We start from the raw sequence: 19,465 nt of genomic DNA, 5'->3' as shown, positions 1-19,465 counted from the left end.
TTTTGTAAAGAAGCCTGCGTGAATTGCCTCAGGATGTGGGTAGAGCTTTGCCCCATTTCCTCCCCACCCTGTGAGATCCATCCAAACCCAAAAAGGAGCTGACAGCGCCCGAAGTATTTGCAGCCAGGGACATTCAGCACAAAGACATTTGCCTCTTTGCTCAAAGAGAAGGAGGACTGGCACAACTCCAGCTCCCCTTCTGCTGCTCCACTGCAGGAGAGATGGGGAAGCAGCACTAGAAATCCTGCAGACTGAAAAGTGCCCTTTCCTTAAGCTATCTCACTTCAAAACAATATAAGCTCTTAACAATCAACTGCCCTGACAAACCCTGCTGCAATCAGGTCCTTAAAATAAAGGCCAATGATTGTCTGACTAGCTTCAGAGTAAGTTTTGGACTAATAATATTTATATAGGTGCACTCAAAAATAATCCTGAATGAATGGTATTAATGAATTGCTGGCTAACATCCCTGGGTTCATGAAGGGGGAAAACATGCCTCAATTCAAAGAAGGACAAAAAAATCGTAATCAAGGCCAAATCAGAATAAACCAAATTAAATACTCTAAGCTCCTTCAACTATTTGTTTTCCTAAGTCACAGTCAAAAGGCAATACTTGGGAAACTGTCACTGCCCCAGAGTTTTCCTGCTCTCTTCTGCTCCCTAACTCTGTGCAGACATGCATGCTTCTAAATCATTCCTATTTCAATCTTCCCTAAACTACCTGCATATTAAAAGACAAAAGAGTTGTAAAAAAAAATATAGAAAAAATATCAGGAAATCAGGAACTGGTTTTTGAGGGCTGGAAGAACAATTAGGAATAATTAAAATGTTTTTGTGGAAGTTTTGCAATGTATGTTCCCTTCAACCAGCTGATTAGGTCCACTTGAGCTAATGAATGTTTTCTTAACAGCCTTCCCATCCATTTAGATTGCCAGATCTTGAAAGGCTCTTGAAAATTCCCCAGCATATCAGGGGCTGCCTGTCCAACTGCACAGACAGAATATAGCCTGGTCAAAGCTTGTTTTCTGGGTCTTTTAAGAGAAGAGAGAGGTGCAAAGCTCCCTGATCACACCCCATTGCTCAGGCTCCTCTGTGCACCAGCCAGAATCCCCATTACCCAGCCCCTGCTTTTGCCAGCCATGAGTTTAAATTTCCTGCATTTCTACTGTGATCCTCTTGGAGATCCAACAGAACATAGAACAAGAAGGTTTCACCTTCCTAACTCTCCTTCCCATACAAAAAGAGCTGTAATTGTAGTCTGAGACACAAAATAGACACAGACTCATTAAGTAGTGAGGCACCTCAATAAAGGAAGCAGTTGGATTTTTACCTGGCTGGTTTGCCATCCAGTTTTGAATAAAATGCAAGTTTGTCTGGGAGCTTGTTAGCTCAGAAAAACAGCCCCATCAGGATCACAAGCAGCAGCTGACAGAGCCCCTGCACCCCTGCCTTGACAGATGTGCAAGAGAGCTGCTCAGGGGCCTTTGCTTTATACTCCCATCAGCCTGATGTAGTTTGCTTAAAAAAGTTTATTTTTTTAAATTATTTTTTGCAAAGGAATGAAAATATGGAAAGGAGCTGGCTGCAGGGGCTGTGCAGTCAAGTGATGCTGCACCAGACCAGGACAAGACATGTCAAGGTAGGACCTGGACTGTTTATAAGGTTGATGGCAAATTCTGACCAAGAGCTAAACTATCCATCTCTTTGATATTCCACCCAAGGGATGGTTGGCTAAGGTCAGCATGGAAGCGCAAACCATGCTGCAGCATTTGTAGCAGCCCTTTCCCTCGGGAAGTGCTTTCAAAGCACCTCGTGGTAGATGTGGTGCATGTAAGGAGCTTTGGCAACCAGCATCCCAGGAACTGGCTGGGAATGGCAATCTGCAGACAAATCTCGGCAATTCAGACCAAGGAAACATAAAAGATTTCTGCCTGCAGGAATGCACCCCACCCCTATGAAGGAAATGACCACCCTGCTGGCAATGCTGGAAGAAGGGATGCATTTCAGCCCCTCTGCTGCACTTGGCTGCCTGGCATGCTACCTTCAGCTGAAATCTTTTTAAGTTGCTATGCCTGGTCACAGAGGGAAGCAATTGAGGAGAGTGCAGGAGAGCCAAACTGTCCCACCTGCAGCAAGTTCTAAGCCAAAGAGGCAGACAGCTCTCACCTGTGCCAGAATAAACTTCCAGAGCTCACCTGTAGCTATCCTTCATCTCCTACATATTAAGCCATTCCTCTAAAAACTTCTTCAATCACCTTTTTTCCCCAATACATTACAATGCATCCTTTCTCAGTTTTCACTGGCACTGGCATTAAGAAGAATCAGTCCTGTCTTGGCACCAAACTGTTCCGAAGTGTGAGTGCTCTGGGAGAGGTGGTGCTCAAGCAACTTTCTGCACATCTGGAAGGAGATAAATTTCAGAGGAGTCTTGTATAAAATAATGATGTGTTTACTTTAAATAATTATGTGAGCTAGTATCTTATGTCTAAAGCAATGGCTTCTACTTGGTAAGAAATAAACACTGTAAAAGAAATCTCTGCCTAATTAGGTCTGCCTGCTGGGAAGCCTCTACAAGTGCTGCTCTGTTCTGAACCATTCAGCAAAGCAGGACAGCAAATTTACACTAAGTAAATGTTCTGGAAGAGAAAACTTTCAGCACCAGCTCTCAGTATATGCTGAATTAAAAAGAAAAGTGTCATTAAAAATGCCCATTTCCAAACTAGTATGCTCTAACAAAAACATTTCTGGGACTGTAATGTCTTCAAGACAACCAGCATTAGAATCAGAATTCTTGTAGATTTGAAACAATACCATAGCAAGATTAGTTGTTCTCTTCAGACATTATAGACCATTTATCACCAGGGAGTTGCCCACAGAAACACAGTGAAGTGGGAGAACAAGTCAAAAAGCCAGCAGACTGCCTTCTCAAATTCCTATCCCTCAGAGGATCACGATGCATTGGCTGAACGCAGAATAAACTCAACTCATACCATAACACATGCTCCATAAACAAGACAAGGCATTATTTATCTCACCAGTGAGAAGAATAGGGATAGAGATAAAAGGGAGATCTATTCTGTTTCGAAACATATATGAACTTCTGAGACCTGTTTTGTGCTTTTCCTAATTGATTCAGGGGACAGGATCTTGGCATGACACACTATAGCAAGCAGGAGGCATCTCTTCAAGACAACGACATCTCTCGATATCAACTGCAGCTGAAGGGGGAATACGTTTGCAAGCAGCAGGACTGCAGAGTTAAGGCCAGGTCTGAGCTGAAGTCTGAACAGAGGTTGCCAAATTGAGGCTTTTTTATTCCCTGGAAGACTACAGGTTTATAACCAACCGAGCTCCAGCCAGTGTGGAGCCACTGCTTTTATCTACAAAGACAATTTTCAGAAATGACAAAAAAGTAATTCACCATTTTCGGTCTATTGAAGCTCTGGAGCACAGTGCTTCCCTTAGTGCCCATCAGCTCAGTGTACAAGGTGATGGGTAAAACACAGGTTCACTTCATGAGAAACCACTTCCAAAGCAATACAACCTTTCAGTAGAGAGTTAGAGCAACAAAACTCCTTTCTCCAAACCATTTCAGGTCAACCAGCAAAATATTAATAGCCAGACTCAAACCTCTCAGGCCAGCTTTACAGAGACAAACAGACAAGGCAGGTTCTCCTGGTCCAGCCCTGAGTTACACACTGTCCTCTCCAACAACACAGGCTCCCCTCACGGATGACTGGGAGCACATGTGCAAGCGCTGGCAAGGCTGGCTGATACAGATCTGCAGATTGCTTCATCCAGCTCTGTCGTGCAAGTTGTTTCCTGTGAAGACTTCTCAGTCTTGGACTTCACACGATAGTGTTGATCCAACAACAAATTCTTGGGATAACCACTGTGCTCCAAGGCTTATATTTAGGTTTCTTTGCCTAAAGACTTACTTGGATAAAGCCAAGAGATTTCGCTTTTTGAGGAAGGTGGTTGTATTTGTTGGGATTTAATTGACAATGCATTAAATAGGTGCACTTAATTTGATGTACTTTTAATTATTATTAAAAAAAAAAAATCTGAATATGGCCTAGGTCCTTACCAGCCTCCTGTGATGAACACACTAAGAAAATGCAACTACATCTGAAAGCAGCCATTAGCACCAGAGAAAAGACATACAGAGAGAATAAAAGCTCCTGGTGTGAATTCAGGCACCAACTCCTGTTCACAGCCTCCCATCTGAAACTTAGCAGCTTTCCCACTGCAGCCAGTATCCAAGAGGTTTGCACAACCAGAGATCCTCTGCATCTTTAAAATTAGGAAAAGCCAGCTTGGTCTTCATCAGACTTGGACTCAGCCTTTTGCTTTGATTGAGTTAATCAGCTGCTTGTATATTTAAACATCACTCACTGGAGAAGTGGAGCACAATAAGGATGCTCTTTCCCAGATGGCTATGGATAAACACAACAGCACTTTTGATCCACGGTATAAACAGCAGGATGATACCAGAACATGGCAGTTCTGAGTTTGGCTCCATCCTGAGAGTCAAAGCAAGAAAATTCCACATAAACCAGCAAAACTAGAACCTCTGCTCCAAAAGACACACACACAATTTACATGCCTATTGTTTCAAAAAGGATTGTGCTTTTGCTGACTTCTCAGGGATTCAGGCAAGTTATACAGACTCTTCTCTTTCTGAAATATATTCTGATACTTTCATTAATAGGAGCAATAATACTGATTAAAAGGAAACTCCTGCCTGCCATATCACAGGCAGCAAGGCTATAGCTACAGTGAACCAAACAGCAGCATCCCAAGATTTTAACCTAAAAAATGAAGTCAGGATACAGGTGCCTCTCCTGACCCAGGTTCTGCTTGCCCAAGAAGTGATCTGATTGCAGTCACTTCCATGAATCACATCAGAAGTGCACTTTGTATTTCACATCCTGAAACACTTTTTGTATGAAGAAACTGTTTGCATATTTAGCCACACATTAAAAATAGGCACGACTCAGGACAAGCTGTGATTTAAGCCATTTGTACCCTCTCCTATTAACATCAGACACAAATCCCTAAGGATACTACAGCTATCTCCATCCCCACATTTTGGGGAAGCCCCAAAGTCTTACTGGCTTTTGGCTTATTGACATTAAACCTTCCCTCTGCATTTAGGCTCCTCTCTCCCACCTTCCCTTTCAATTCCTATTCTCTGTTGTATGATTACAATTACAGCAGAGCAGACAACTATTACCATTTCCATTGTAACACTTCCAGAGGTGACCTTTGGGTTTTATTTTTTCCTTAAACAAAACTCCTGCCACATTCAAAGACAATGCCTCGTTGCAAACCATGCAGGGTGTGACTTAGTATCTGGGCCCTGCTGACCTTAAAAGTTTTTCTTAATCTGGTTGGTTGCTGTTGTAAACAAATCCCACAAGCATAAAAACTGCTTGGTGAAGCAATGCTTCTAGCCAGCCAGGCTTCATTTTCTTGGAGAGTGTTGCTGGTCACAGCTGGACATCTTGGCTAGAGAATGATCAGTGTTTGACCTCACCAGAGCATCTCACAGATGTTGCCTACAGCTAGGGAAGTGCTTAAGAGCAAGAAGAGCTCCTTGATGCTCTCCTTCGATGATCAATGACTGTGTTAACTATGACTTGATTTTTCTACAGTTCCTCTTGGGTCAATCTCATAAGGAAAAAGCATGGGATGAAAACCATGTGCTTCACTCATCAACACAAAGGAAGGACACAGGAGTGCAAGCTTGGACACATAGGTATATAAATATACCCAAAAAACCCAAGTGATAGCGTGCTTTGGCAAAAGAGAAGATCAGTTTGGAGGCTTGAACGGGAACTACTCTTAACAACGAAGTTTTGTTAAGCTGTGTTTTTTTGGCACAAATACACTAAGCAGTATCATTTTGCAAATGTAAAATTCCCTGGCAGGAGGCACAGACTTCATGTGTGCTCCTGCCCAGCTCATACCTGGGGAAGGAGAACAGCAAAACTGCAGGTCGCCATCTCCTCATGGCTTAGATATTTCTATGAAGACACCACCAATAAAAAAACCACACAAACCCAGCCCAACAGCATGGCTCTTCCTTCTAGCCAAGTGGGTTTAAATAACTCTTTAAAGACTTCCAGGGCTCAGTCCTGTCACAGGAAGACACGTGTGGCTACAGGACTGGGCGAGCTCCCAACACATTGTGTGCTTGTGTTGTGTGATGGGTTTCCAAGGCCATGGGCAGAAAAGCCTGTCTGGGCTCGCTGAGGGGGGCTTTCAGGGAGCCAGACGTGCAGTTGGGGACCCTCTGCCCTGCTTAAACAACAAGGGAGGTCACTGGCAGAGTTTAATCTGCAGGAGACATACTGAAGAGCAGGGAGGTGGAAAAAGAGAACAACAAACTCCAGTATTTGGCACTTATTCTCAATCCCCCCTTACAATTCATTGCACCATGTTGCCTAAACAAGCCTGAAGTTCCACGCAGCTCCCCTTGTGTTTCACAGATATCAGTGGAGCCTTTTATCCCTTCAGACACACAAACACCCACAAAAGCCAAGTGAAAACACTGCTCAAGTAACAAGGCCTCTAGTTTGGAACTTGCAGAAACCCAGTTGCTTTGCATTTTTGTAGTTATCCCTGGAGGCTGCCAAAATTCCTGTCCAGACTCTCCTGAGACCACCAAACTCAAGATGACACACAAGCCAAAGCTCCCATAGGGATTTTCCACTACTACATGAGAGGGAAAGTTTTACTGCCTCAGTGCCAGCAGAATTCTCCTTCTGCCTCCAGTTCTTCGTATTTTGTTCACTACTCTAATAAGCAACAGCTCAAAAAGTACATTGTGAAGTGCGACACCATCCCACCTCCCTCTCAAAAAAAAAAAAAAAGATGCAAACCAACTTACTTTTCTGGGCTTTACTTTGTCTTGCAAGTCGTATTGGCCTATTCCTTTGTAACTTATTCCAAGCCACCACGGGATTCCTTGTTTATCCTGAAAAATGGATGTGTACATGAAGCAAGAGCTCCTCAGGAATTACACAATCCCAAGATTCCAGCCCGTTTCGTTCTGTGACAAGCACGAGTAGGTACAGAACTAAGACTTTTTTTTTTTTTTTTTGCAAACAAACTGATGTGAAGTGTGTTGCTGGAGTGATGTTGAAATTTTCTGCACCCGCCTTCTCAGGCAAAGGCAAAAATCTAGGAGGTGGCTGTGCAAAGTGGACAAAAAAAGCGACAGTGCTGCTGAAACGAGAGAGTGTCACTCATCGCAGGAGTGGCTGTGAAGGAGGAAGGATGTAAGACAGAAAAAAACCCACAAAACAAAAAACAACCACCCTGCAGCCAGTGACTGCATCCACTAAATTCAGACATGAACAGCCACAGGAAGAGAGAACAGTGCAAAACATCAGCTTCTCCAGTACCACAGCCATGGCCAGGACTCAGAGTAAGGAGACGCCATCTCTGCTGATCTCTTCTGCACATAACACTGTGGCCCAGGCTCTGTTCTACAAATGGGAATAAATGGTGCATGTCCATCACTCTCCAAATGTATTTCTCAGCATTTCCCCCGTCACATGCCACTTAGAAGTAGTCTTTTCTACACTGTATTTTTTTTTTAAATTAATCTTGATTAGAAATATCTCTGGGGAAACTGTTAACTGCTTTGGATCTACAAGTGATAACTGGTTTAATTAAGATGATAGGAATTTAGCCCCTGATAGGATTACAGAAGGTTTTACAAAGATTCTCTTCAGTCTTCTGTGGCACATGATGCTTTCCTGTTCTCTGGGAACAAATTTTAAAGAATACTGAGAGGGGAAAAAAATTACAGAGGTTGAAAAATGCTGGGTTTAATACTGATAGAAGGGTACCAAATGATCAAACTACTCCTCTAGGAATGTAATCACACACAACAAGCTAAGCAATCACATTATCTATGAGCACTTACTAACCTTTACTCCATAGTAATGAACTCCATATGTTGGCAAAGCTTCTACCACTTTCATGTACCTGTAGACAGATTTATAGCGTATCAGATGATTTTCTCTGGAGAGAAATACATCTATTAACATACTTTTTTTCACACATACATTTAGGACATGCCATTTATCATTTCAGCATTTTGAAAGTCTTAATAGCTGAAAGCCCACGCTTTCAGATAAAACTCAGCATCCTGGCTCAGGGAAAGCTGTGATATTTTGGCCCTGCTAAAGCAAGTGGAAAATCTCTCTCATACAGCAATGCATCCAGCCTCTTATCAGAAAGTCAGAGAACTAGAAAGTAAAAATTCTGAACTGAACATTTGGGAAATGCTGGCAATAAAGACCTGCCTATAGTATTGCATTATGGTGCTCTGATTACAATGGATTTGCTCCAAATGACAGTGTTTATACAGTTGTACGACTGTTGCATGAAGCAATTCAGACAACCGCTGAATAATTTTTTCCCCTTGTTCCTATTAAAAGAAGTCCCTGAGTTACTGAGACAGAATTACAGGCATCAAGGTACATAAGGAAAAATTACAAGATGTCTACACCATACAGCCATGGAAATCATCTCAAACTTCTTGGTTCTTAACACACCCCACTGCGTTTACCTGTAGGAAGTACAGGAATATTAACAGTAAATTAAAAATAAAATTCCACAGGCTCCATATGTACCTTGGAAGACCTTGTTCTTCTGAAAGCCAAATTCTGAACACTTCAACAAACACCCATTTGTTGTTTGGGGTTTTTTTGAGTTTTGTTTGTTTGTTTGTTTTGAAACAGGACCTAAGCTAATATTTGCCCTTAGTTTGGTGTGAAAACTAATTGACAGCAAGTAGGGTATGGAGAAGAGTCTTCCAATAATTTGAGCCCAAATAATTTCTTTTATACTTGAGATATCTGAATGAGGACACACAAGCCTTCACAGTGTGAAACTTCAAGCAGTTGAAGTTTGAAATATAACTCAGTTAAAAAAAAAAATCCTAAACAAACAAATAAAAAGTCTGACAGATACAAACAGTAAAATTTGCAGACTATAATAAGCAAAGCAGCCTGTATTGCCACTTCGGAGAGGAAAGGAGAGGAAAGGAGAGGAAAGGAGAGGAAAGGAGAGGAAAGGAGAGGAAAGGAGAGGAAAGGAGAGGAAAGGAGAGGAAAGGAGAGGAAAGGAGAGGAAAGGAGAGGAAAGGAGAGGAAAGGAGAGGAAAGGAGAGGAAAGGAGAGGAAAGGAGAGGAAAGGAGAGGAAAGGAGAGGAAAGGAGAGGAAAGGAGAGGAAAGGAGAGGAAGGAGAGGAAAGGAGAGGAAAGGAGAGGAAAGGAGAGGAAAGGAGAGGAAAGGAGAGGAAAGGAGAGGAAAGGAGAGGAAAGGAGAGGAAAGGAGAGGAAAGGAGAGGAAAGGAGAGGAAAGGAGAGGAAAGGAGAGGAAAGGAGAGAAAAGTAAAAAGATCATCTTCATAAATTAACAAGTGTCATACTCACTGAACAATGGCTTGTCCTCTGGTCAGACCTTTAATCTGTATATAATGCTCAATTACTCTGTCCTCACTGCAAAACAAGCACAAAACCCAATTTAGAGGCTCAGTGACTTTTTCCATGTGTGACAGCATCTGTTGAAATTCAGACGCCTGCTCGGCATGCAGAGCAGTGTCCCTCTGTATGTTTCCTGCTCCAGTTTCCATTCTGTTTCTTACTGATTTCTTTCCCACCCTTCATTAAGCAGCGTGGAGCTGCCTGGCTGTTCCCTGCCATCGTGTGTCGTGTTCCAGACTAATTAACGAATGGTTTGGGATCAGCCTGCTCTGCTGCAGATGCTGCTGCAGAAGAATGCTACTAACTGTATCAATTCATTTTCACATTCTAAAGGACCAAGACTTCAAAGGATAGTTAACCTTCCATATGCAAGACAGAAGAAATTAAACCAGAAATGTTATTATTCCAAAGTATTTTCCCCCTCACTTGACATTTCATAGGTGAAAAAAAAAGATTTGTCAGCAATGACCTTTGTGCATTTTTTTCCTGTTATATACTTAAACATTTTGGTTTAGCAGAATGCAGAAATAAATATGCATTTAAGAGTCAGAAAAAGGCAAAGAAAAACCCAGCATTCTCAAAACCTCCAAATCATAAGCAAGTACTGGCATAAGTGAAAATCCATCAAGTACACATCAAGCCTAAAATAATTAAACAAATGAGAGAGTCCAACTTGCATAAAAGGCATCAATTCCAAGAAAAAAAAATATGACTGATTCATCTTAAACACTGTATTCCTCTATGGCAGATTCGAGCCCCAAAATTGGACCTGCCTTTCTATTTCCAGCTTTTCTAGCTTATTTTTACTCCCTGTCTGTTGAGGAGAGCAGCTGGGTGGGCATCTGGCAGCCAGCCACAGTTAGCCCACCACAGAGGCTCTACTGTGTGACAGTTGAAGAGCAAGGTGCTCTTTGCAAACCCAGGCTTGGCTGGGGTTCAGATTTCAGCTCTTTCTAATGCGTGGTCCCTGCACAATCTGATGCAGCCGTTTCTGATCCAGCAACTTAATTTGAGTGAACTTTCAATGAGGGATTTGCATTGGATCTTGCATAATTTACAGCTCTCTAAAAAAAAACTGGAAACACTTGAGCATGAGCAATTAACATCATACAGGCTGAAAACTTCTTCCATAAAACTGTTTGAAAGTTATCTAGTCACTATCATTCATAGCAATAATTTACATTTTAAAGTTAACAGCTCACCAGTAAGCCAGTGAAGGATGCTCCTGCAGTGTCTTGGTAGGAAAGACAGGCAGCGTCTTCAAGTCTTTTCTGGTGTTTTCATCACTAAAAATCAAAAAATGGTACAGAGTCACTCTTAGTGAATCACAGATGCAAGCATCAGTTTCATGAGAAGGAAAGGACTGCACTTGCTACTCAAGAAGAGGGTGCACTGCCCCATACCAGGCTGTCATAGCAACGTAACTCTATAGGCCCTCTCACATGACAGTGATGTATATGGTGTCATGCAGCCCTGTGTTGTAACTCATTACACAAACGTGTTTCTCCACCACTGCTGCAGCAGCACCCGTATAAATCAAGTTTATTTAGGGTGTGTGGGGGGGGGGGGGGGGGGGGGGGGGGGGGGGGGGGGGGGGGGGGGGGGGGTGGGGGGGTGGGGGGGGGGGGGGGGGGGGGGGGGTGGGGGGGGGGGGGGGGGGGGGGGGGGGGGGGGGGGGGGGTGGGGGGGGGGGGGGGGGGGGGGGGGGGGGGGGGGGGGGGGTGGGGTGGGGGGGGGGGGGGGTGGGGGGTGTGGTGGTGGGGGTAGCTGATTCGTTTCAGGTTGACAGAAAGTTATTTTGGGAAATTGTCGATGAAGACTGGCCTTTGGGCCCAAATTGAAGTTGTTTACCAACATCTGATGTTAATTTACTGGGGGGGGGGGGATGTTGGTGTTTTGCTGTATAGTTTCTGGAAAATGATAGTATTGAGGGGAGGCTTTGCCGGATTGTCGCGCTGGATAGAATTCAAATAAATTTGGGAACTCCAGGTTCCAGGGCTGGAAACAAGATAGGGATGTTGGAATTTGCCCATAATTTTGTCAAAAATTTAAGTAAAAAATATTATTTTTTTTACAAGGGCTATCAGTATAAATGGTTAGGTTTTTCTGTTCCTTATGCTCCATTAAATTTAATTATGCTGAAAAAACTTGCAACGGGCATTCCTGGCAGGATTTCAGCAGTGGCCTTCCATACAGCAGCGCCAAACAAAAGGCACCCAGCTTGGAACTTTTTCTATGTAAAAGGAATTTGCATCGAGTCACGTCCACCAGCATCTGCCTCAGATTCTGCATCCAGGCTTTCCTTGAAGGTGTTCTTCTGCTCCTGACCTCTGTTTTCTCCAGATTCTATTACAGGAGATTTTACCTGAGCTATTGCCCTCAAAACCAGCACAAAAATCTGTTCTGTGGGCACTGTGGCTCAACCTCTGCAGATGGAGGAGGCAGTAAACCCCTGCCACCTTTCCATCTCACCCAGCAGATGTCACATGGAAGGAGAAGTGAACTAAAGCTTTTTGTTCCTCAGAAAGCATGGGCTAATAGCTCTGCAGGCTTCTTCCCCAGCCCTGCCAATGTGCCTCAACCCTGACTAAGAGGGACCACCTCTGGGGAGGAGGAAACGGTTCAATCAACAGCCTATTTATTCTTCAGCGTCTTTGATGAAGTTGCCAAGAAAGGGTCAATTAGCACCGAGGAGCTGTTGTTGCTGAGCTTTGCAGGCAGGGCCAGTGCTCTTCTGCCAGGAGTATGCACTTTTCTTTGCAAGCTGGCCAGCACCCAAGTGCCACAAACAACGGGGACAGTTGGGCAGAAAATCAGGATCTCTCCTCCCAATGCTCAAATACAGCCAGTGCTCACAAAAGCCGAGGAGGTTTTATTCACCCCTTAAAAGCCCATTTTGATGGGATCAAAAGGTTGTGGGACATCTCAGCTTGCAGCAAGAAGGTAGGTTACCAGTGGTTTGCAGGAAAGTACGAAAACACAGAGAACACCCTCCTGAGGCCTCAGAAACCAAAAGAAAAATAAATAAATCCCAAACCAAAACCCCAAGCCCTGAGCAACCTGACCTGACCTCACAGCTGACTTCTCTCAGAGCCATCCTCTCTGATGCTTGGCCAGACAGCCTCCTGAGGTCCCTTCCGACTTCATTCACGGACTCACAGGATAATTGATTATTACTTTACTATGAGGGTGGTGACACACAGGAATTGGTTGCCCAGAGTTGCAGACATCTCATCCCTGGAAGTGTTTAAGACCAGGCTGGATGACGCTCTGAGCAACCTGACTTAGTGGGATGTGTCCTGGCCCATGCCCAGGGGGTTGGAACAGATGATCTTTAAGGTCTGTTCCTACTCAAGCCATTCTATGATTCCGTGATTACAATTAACATTTCCTCCTATTTTTAAGCCTGACTCACAACTTCCATGGCTGCTGCAGCAGTCAGGGTTGGCAGGGAAATGCAGTGAAGTAGAAGAGCTTTTGGAAGGAAACAATAACAAAATATCTCATTTGTCCCAAACGAAAGGGCTGTTTAAATATAGATTCTCAACCAGCAATATTCATAATCAGAGGTTTAATGGCTGGACTCTAACCCCCTATTTAGAAACCTCCCTGTCAGCAAACAACAAAACGCCCCAGGGAGGGCTGAAGCACTAAGGAGGGTGATGGCTGGGAGGTGATAGCTGAGCTCCAGCTGAGGCAGCCAGGCAGGTGACTCCCCAGCTGTCACCATTGCTGCTGGGTGGAGAGCTCCCAAGCTCTCCTTTGCCAACCATTATGGGGCCAGTAGCTTCCCTGACACCGAGACACTGCAGAAATGTCACAAATCCTGGCAGCTGCATCCTACCATGCTCTGAAATGCCACTTTTTGCCCAGCTCACGGCCTCTAGCAGGGGTACTCGCCTTCCCATTTGGATTTTGAGCCCCTTGCCTCTAAGACCTGGTTCAGTAGCAACTTCAGTCTCATCAAAACAAGGGCAATAGTTCAGCCTGAGTAATGAGTAGCTGCTCATCAATATGGAAACGTCTAGCACTGAATATAAATCGAGTGCCAGCCAGGCAGCACACCTACCTCCCCAACAAGGTTTGTGGGCTCTGAGCTGGAACACTTAGTGACCAAAAGGCTGCAATCAGGCCTATGCAGCAGGTGGGGCACATCCCTCCAGTACATACCCACAACCACAAGCCCTGGTGCAGTACATTAGCAGGCAGAGCCCATGGAGCTGTGACAACTTACAGCAGAGATGGACCTACTCTGTTCTGACAGCCTACAAACCCATCCAACATCTGGCAACAGCAAAGAATACTCTTCTTTTGTGTGGCAAAGCTGGCCCTTGGGACTTGCCCTCCTGAAGGGATCCAACCTCATACCTGATGTCCAGGCACACCATCCCAGCCATCTGTAGCTAGAGGGAGTCCATCAGAATGGATTTTTAAGGCCCAAAGTCTCTGAGAGGCCACATGAGGATTATTTTTTTTTCCCCTGCATAATTGTAAGATAAAGCATGAAGCAATCCTAGAAAAATGTGAAAGACCAGGGAGAAACAGGACACAGCTCCTTGCATGCCGGATGCCTTCAGACAGTGCAGGCTGGCACGGGGCAGCCCAGATCTGCTGACTGCATGCCCAAGGATTAGCATTTGGGATGATTCACAGCTTCAGGGATAATAAAAGCCTCAGATGGTCCTCCCCCTCCTTCCACAGAGTTCATTATCACTTCATCTGCACTAAAGAGCCCAAGCATGTCTCCCCTTGACCTTCAGGATCACTTTCCCAAGCCCTCCAAGATCCAGCTGTTCCCCAGAGGTTACAACCCTAGATAGCAGGAGCAACAGTTTGAATCATTACCTTGTTCCTGTTTGGTTTCACAACGATCACAAAGTGATGCAGAAATGAGAGGGCAGACAGACCTAGCTCCAGATGTCCAACTGCTCATCTATGCTATCTACCAGCCAAACACACCAGTGTTGTATCTGGCATGTCCATGGTTGGTTCTCATCAAGCCAGGAGGAGGACTCAGCCCTCGGGATGGAGAGGCCCACTTGCATTTAATCTGACCTCTGCTACAGCAGGGGTTCTTGATTGGTGGTTCTTGGCAACACTTCAACATATAAACTTAAACCACTCAGAGTCACAGGGAACGAACATGTTTTTGGCAAAAGGTTTGTTTATGCCCCAGGAGAAGAATATAGGAAACTCTCATCTCAAATATTTTTCCACTATAAAGAGGAATTAAAGAAAACCAGTGGACAGACCCTTTCCTTCCTATTCCACCCTCTAAATAGGGGTTCTCTCTCCAGCAGATACTGAGCAGGATTTGAGTTGATCTGGGCAATGTAAACAAAAATCTACATCAGATCCTCCTTAGCTTGCACCTGGGTACCATCCATATTTAATTTTCTGTCCCAGTATGAAAAGGGTCACCCTGCTCATCAGTGGCAGCTCTACGGAGACAGAGCAGCAACTTGTCTCTAAAGTATCCAACAGCAACATTTAACCAAGTAGGATAGGAGAAGTTCCTATAATTTAGCCATAATTTACTCCATGGATAGGAGTTCCTACATTCAAAGTCCTATCTCTAGCAGCAAACCAGGACCAATCCCACACGCTTCCTACAACTTGCTGATGCTGCAGTAAAATTTTAGGCATCTTACTAAAAATCTGGGAAGGAAGCAAGCCAGGCTGTCGTGCACATGCTGCCTAAAGTACATTACTGAAAATGAAAAAAAAAAAAATTAAAAAGTGACATATTTATGCTCTCAGAAATCACTCAGCTTGTAATCAAGTGATACAGCGCTCCCTGCTAGGCAAAAATTTACAGAACTGTGCTAATTAGGACCATTTGTCAATGGCTGCCCAGCCTATTCCCTGCACCCACTGTCACAAACAGCTTCTGCCTGTTGCTAGCACAGATATGGGTTTCAGATGTAACAAGATGTGGTTAATGAGACTGGCAGAAAAGGTGCAGAGCAATAAACACACCCAGAGCAGCAAAAGCAATATACTGTGCCACAACATGAGAGCTTATCAGCCTGCATCGTCTTTGTAAATATTAACAGCTCGATAAGGAGAGGACTTCAGACAACTTCTAACTGACTACAGTGCTGGCAGGTGCTGAAGCTCATGGATAACACTTTATAACATGGGAATTTGTCACTTGGGAAAGTGCACTGTGTAGTGACTTTCCTCTGTTCTCAAAGCCTCCTGACATCACATAAATACTCACTCTTGTATTGCTATGTGATAGTTGAGAACTCCTGGGTCCCCCTGAATGTCACTTATTTTATATTCAGTTAATTCTTGAGGCGAATTTTTAGGCACACCACAGGTAGAATTTTTAGACTGGCCTTGGTTTTAGAAAATATTGACCAACCTCTCAAGTTAACCTGAAAGTTACTTCATGGACACCTAAAAAAAAAAAAAAAAATCAGGAGATGCTTCTGAAAATCATAAGTGAGATACACATAATGTGGAGCTTCACAACTGAATGACAATAAGGTATCACCCTGCATCGTGAAGATGTTTCAAAAGTGTCCCTTGAGAAGTTTTACTTTTGCTCTGCTCAAGCTATTTAAAGCTAGCAAAAGAAATACACAGAAATAGCACACAGTTAGACAAGGTGCTTCATAGCATTACAGTCTAAGTTGTCAGAGGGCTAGTCAGGTTACTTAAATGATGTTAGTAATGGTCCTGCTTCTTGAGGATAACCACTGACTTCCTTTGCTGTGCCATTATAAGCAATGCTGTAAAAGTACAGGAACATCCTGTGCTCATAGAGTGGTTTGGGTTGGAAAGGACATTAAAGGTCATCCAGTTCAACCCCATCACGACCTGACTTTGAATGTTTCCAGGAATGGGGCATCTACCACCTCTGTGAGCAACCTGTTTTACTGCTGCCTACATCCCAGCCTAAAGTCCCAGAGTGACTTTCTAAATTCTAAAGACTTTGGTGATGCTACTCTAAGTTGCTCCTATTTCCTATGTTCACAGATGAGAGTCAGCAACACTGACCATCATGCTGCAGCTGGGCTCCTACAGCAACAGGTGCCTCTTCTGTAGGCTTTTGTTTTGTTCTGAAATAAATGGAAGGGCAAAGCATGGCAACCTCTCACTCCTACAGAGGTTGGTCTGCCTTTCAAGGTACTACATGAAACAGGTGTGAGGAGGAAGCAACACGGCAAGAGGGGGGAAAAAGAATGAGTGGGGTTAAAAGTGCAAGAGGAAAAAAATGAGGGGAAGGAAGACAGAGCAGGGAAGGTAGAGGGAGAGACGATGGATTTAGCAGCTTCTGAGTATGTCAGAGCAGCAGGATCTTGGCAGCAGAATTTTGAAATGTGCTTGCTGACAAATCCTCTTTTGTGACAAATGCCAGACATTTCCCATCATTTCCCAGCCTTTCAGTTTATGGTCTGCTAGCACACTCAAGAAAGTTATTTTTCTATTGAAGGAAAAGCAGGATCCGGAAAGGCCACGAACAAGGGACTCCCATTGGCACAGGACAGCCAGAGCTGAACCTGAAACCCCTCAGGCAGTGGGGAGCTTTGCCTGGGGCAGGACTGCAAAGTCTGCCACTTGAATTCCAGATAACAACTGCCTGCTCAGAAAGGTATTTGAAGGACCATTTCTAAAAGCCTTCCCAACCCTGTATGTGAAAAGGACCATGATAAGCAGATGGCTTTTCAGTGCCAGGCTTGCTGCAGCCATGCTATGAATTCTCATGCAGAGCTGCCACAACAGCTTTAAGGACCTGCACCAGACACAAAGGGTGGCTGGTGCTTGGCAACTCTTTCCCACACTTGGCACAGGCTGGACCACAGCCTTGAAATCTCAGGCCTGACATCCACCTCTACCCCTGCTTCTTTAAAGTTAACGTCTCTGCTTCCCAAGTCGCGCTTGGCTCTCAGAAAAAGCAGCAGCAGCACTGTTGTTTGGTGAGTTTACTCAATGCCTTTTGAAAGGCAGACCAAGAGCACCAAAGAACAAGCAACACTTCTCATATTATTAGTTATATGCATGCACTTCTCTCTCTGAGGACATGGAGACCAGACAAATGAGGATGCAAGGTGCTCCCAGAGAAGCCTTGGCCAGCAAGGCATTGTTCCACATTCCTTCTTTGCAGATGAGGAATGGGGTGCTGAGGAAGCAGTTCCTGATGGCTAGAGAAAATTCATGACCTGAACCTGCCCTAAATTCTCAGGTCTTCTTTTACAGCTCTTGATGTGAAACAGGAATATTCTGAAGATAAAGCCTTTTGGTCCTTCAACACCACACCTACCACTGGTGATGGCTCACAGTCCCATGGATCTGGTAGAGCAGATCCATGTTCACAGAGTTGCTCAGCCATACTAACAGCATGTGGTAGCACTGCTTCTCTATCAGACCAGGCAGGAAGTGGAACAGCTCTGCTTTACCTGGGGATTTACTGCAGAGCAAAAGACAACTATTCCCAGTTGATACAATGCCTGAGGGATCCCAAACCCTTCCTAGCAACAACAGACTGTTATTTCTAACATTCACACTTTCTTCCTGTTCACACAAAAGTCAGCTTAGCCCTGTTAGCTGTGAGGTTTTAGCATGTCTGAGTACAGCAGCAAAGCTAAAAGCTTGTTGTCACAGCCCTGTGTGCTGATACATAGGTACATGGAACCACAAGAAAAATAACACATCCAAACAATGATAAGGTCCTGACAAATCTGCAAAAGCAAAAAAAGCTGAGGCTGAAATGCTGCTGTTCCATTTCCTCACAACACAAAACGCACCCCACGTGACAGATCCCAACCAGCACAGGAAGGAAAAGCTGAAGAGATTTATTTTTGCTTTTTTTAACATGAGGATGTTGTTCAGAGTCAGACCAGAGCCCCAACTCTGGTTCGTAGGTGACAATGAAAGACCAGAGATACTCTCTGTAGGCCTGAAGTTTTCCAGACACCCCACAGAGAGGAGGCAAATATGTGACAACACCAAACCCATGAAATCTGATTCTACATCAGGAAAAGACAACACATTTTAATGCTGAACCTGTACTTGAGGGAACTTCCAGGGACAACAGGGAGAGGATCTTATAGGTAAGGCTGTGGATGCTATGATGCTACTCCAAGCCTAACAGCTACATGTCTCCAATTTGTTCCCTGCATGGGTGACAACTTTGGGATGATGAATTTTCTGGCACCATATTTGCCTTGTCTGTCCTCTGTTGTGGCAGATGAGCCACACACAAAAGCCCTCCCTAGGTGGCTGGGGAGAACTACTTCTCAAAGTTAAAAAGCGGCTTAAAGGAAAAAACAACAAACAAAGAAAGAACAAGAACTGTGGAAGAACAACTAAAGACAACAAAACAGGAGGACTCTCTTGGTGCCTCTCAGGAAACTGGATGACCATCATGCATATGAAATCTAAAAATTTCTGTTCCTTACTGAACTGCCACAACTACATGTAAATATTAAAAATTACACTGCCATATGCAAGTAGTAAATCTCAGGAGATTAGATTGTTAAATTATTGAAAACAGGTTGGTGTTTTTTTCTCTTTCCTTCTTCATCTAATCCTTTTTGCTCATTTCCCCCACAGTGCTTCCACCTAATTCAGCCTAACTCATCTGCTGCATAATAAGCATACTACATGGATTCCTTGAGAACTGCTTTAAAAGAGGAAATTGAAAAAAAAAAAAAATCACTGCAGAGAGTTTGTACACACTGCTCTGCCCTGAACTGTATGAACCTACAAGCAGCACCAGCAGAAAAAAAAGAAAATCTCTTGCTGTTAGAAGTTTAGCAGAAAATGAGGGTCTTAATTCTTCTTTTTGTAATTGCACCTGGTTTCCACAGTGAGTTTCCACCTTTTATTGAAAAATAAAACACCAGGAGAGAACATTTTCATCTAAGAAGCTCTCAAGGAGATTGAGTTCAGAAGCTTCCTGCCTGGCTCTCCTCTGTCTGCTGCCTTTCCTCAGCTACCTGCTCCTC

The 19,465-nt window shown here is 44.0% G+C and overlaps 1 protein-coding gene across 1 annotated transcript in view; it reads right to left on the bottom strand.

Annotated features, from left to right (window-relative positions):
* FRMD4B (FERM domain containing 4B) overlaps window positions 1-19,465 on the bottom strand; it is an 87,426-nt gene that overhangs the window by 18,682 nt on the left and 49,279 nt on the right. Inside the window, exons 8-11 of the mRNA XM_054387338.1 lie at window positions 10,709-10,792; window positions 9,456-9,521; window positions 7,944-8,001; window positions 6,896-6,982 (exon numbers count right to left, since the gene is read on the bottom strand). Coding sequence (XP_054243313.1) covers window positions 6,896-6,982; window positions 7,944-8,001; window positions 9,456-9,521; window positions 10,709-10,792 — 295 coding nt within the window. The remainder of the gene's footprint in view (window positions 1-6,895; window positions 6,983-7,943; window positions 8,002-9,455; window positions 9,522-10,708; window positions 10,793-19,465) is intronic.

The sequence above is a fragment of the Indicator indicator genome, chromosome 15 (assembly GCF_027791375.1).
Source record: "Indicator indicator isolate 239-I01 chromosome 15, UM_Iind_1.1, whole genome shotgun sequence".
NCBI lineage: Eukaryota > Metazoa > Chordata > Aves > Piciformes > Indicatoridae > Indicator > Indicator indicator.
Note: the sequence above shows the minus strand (reverse complement) of the source record. Positions and strands in the feature narration are given on the sequence as shown.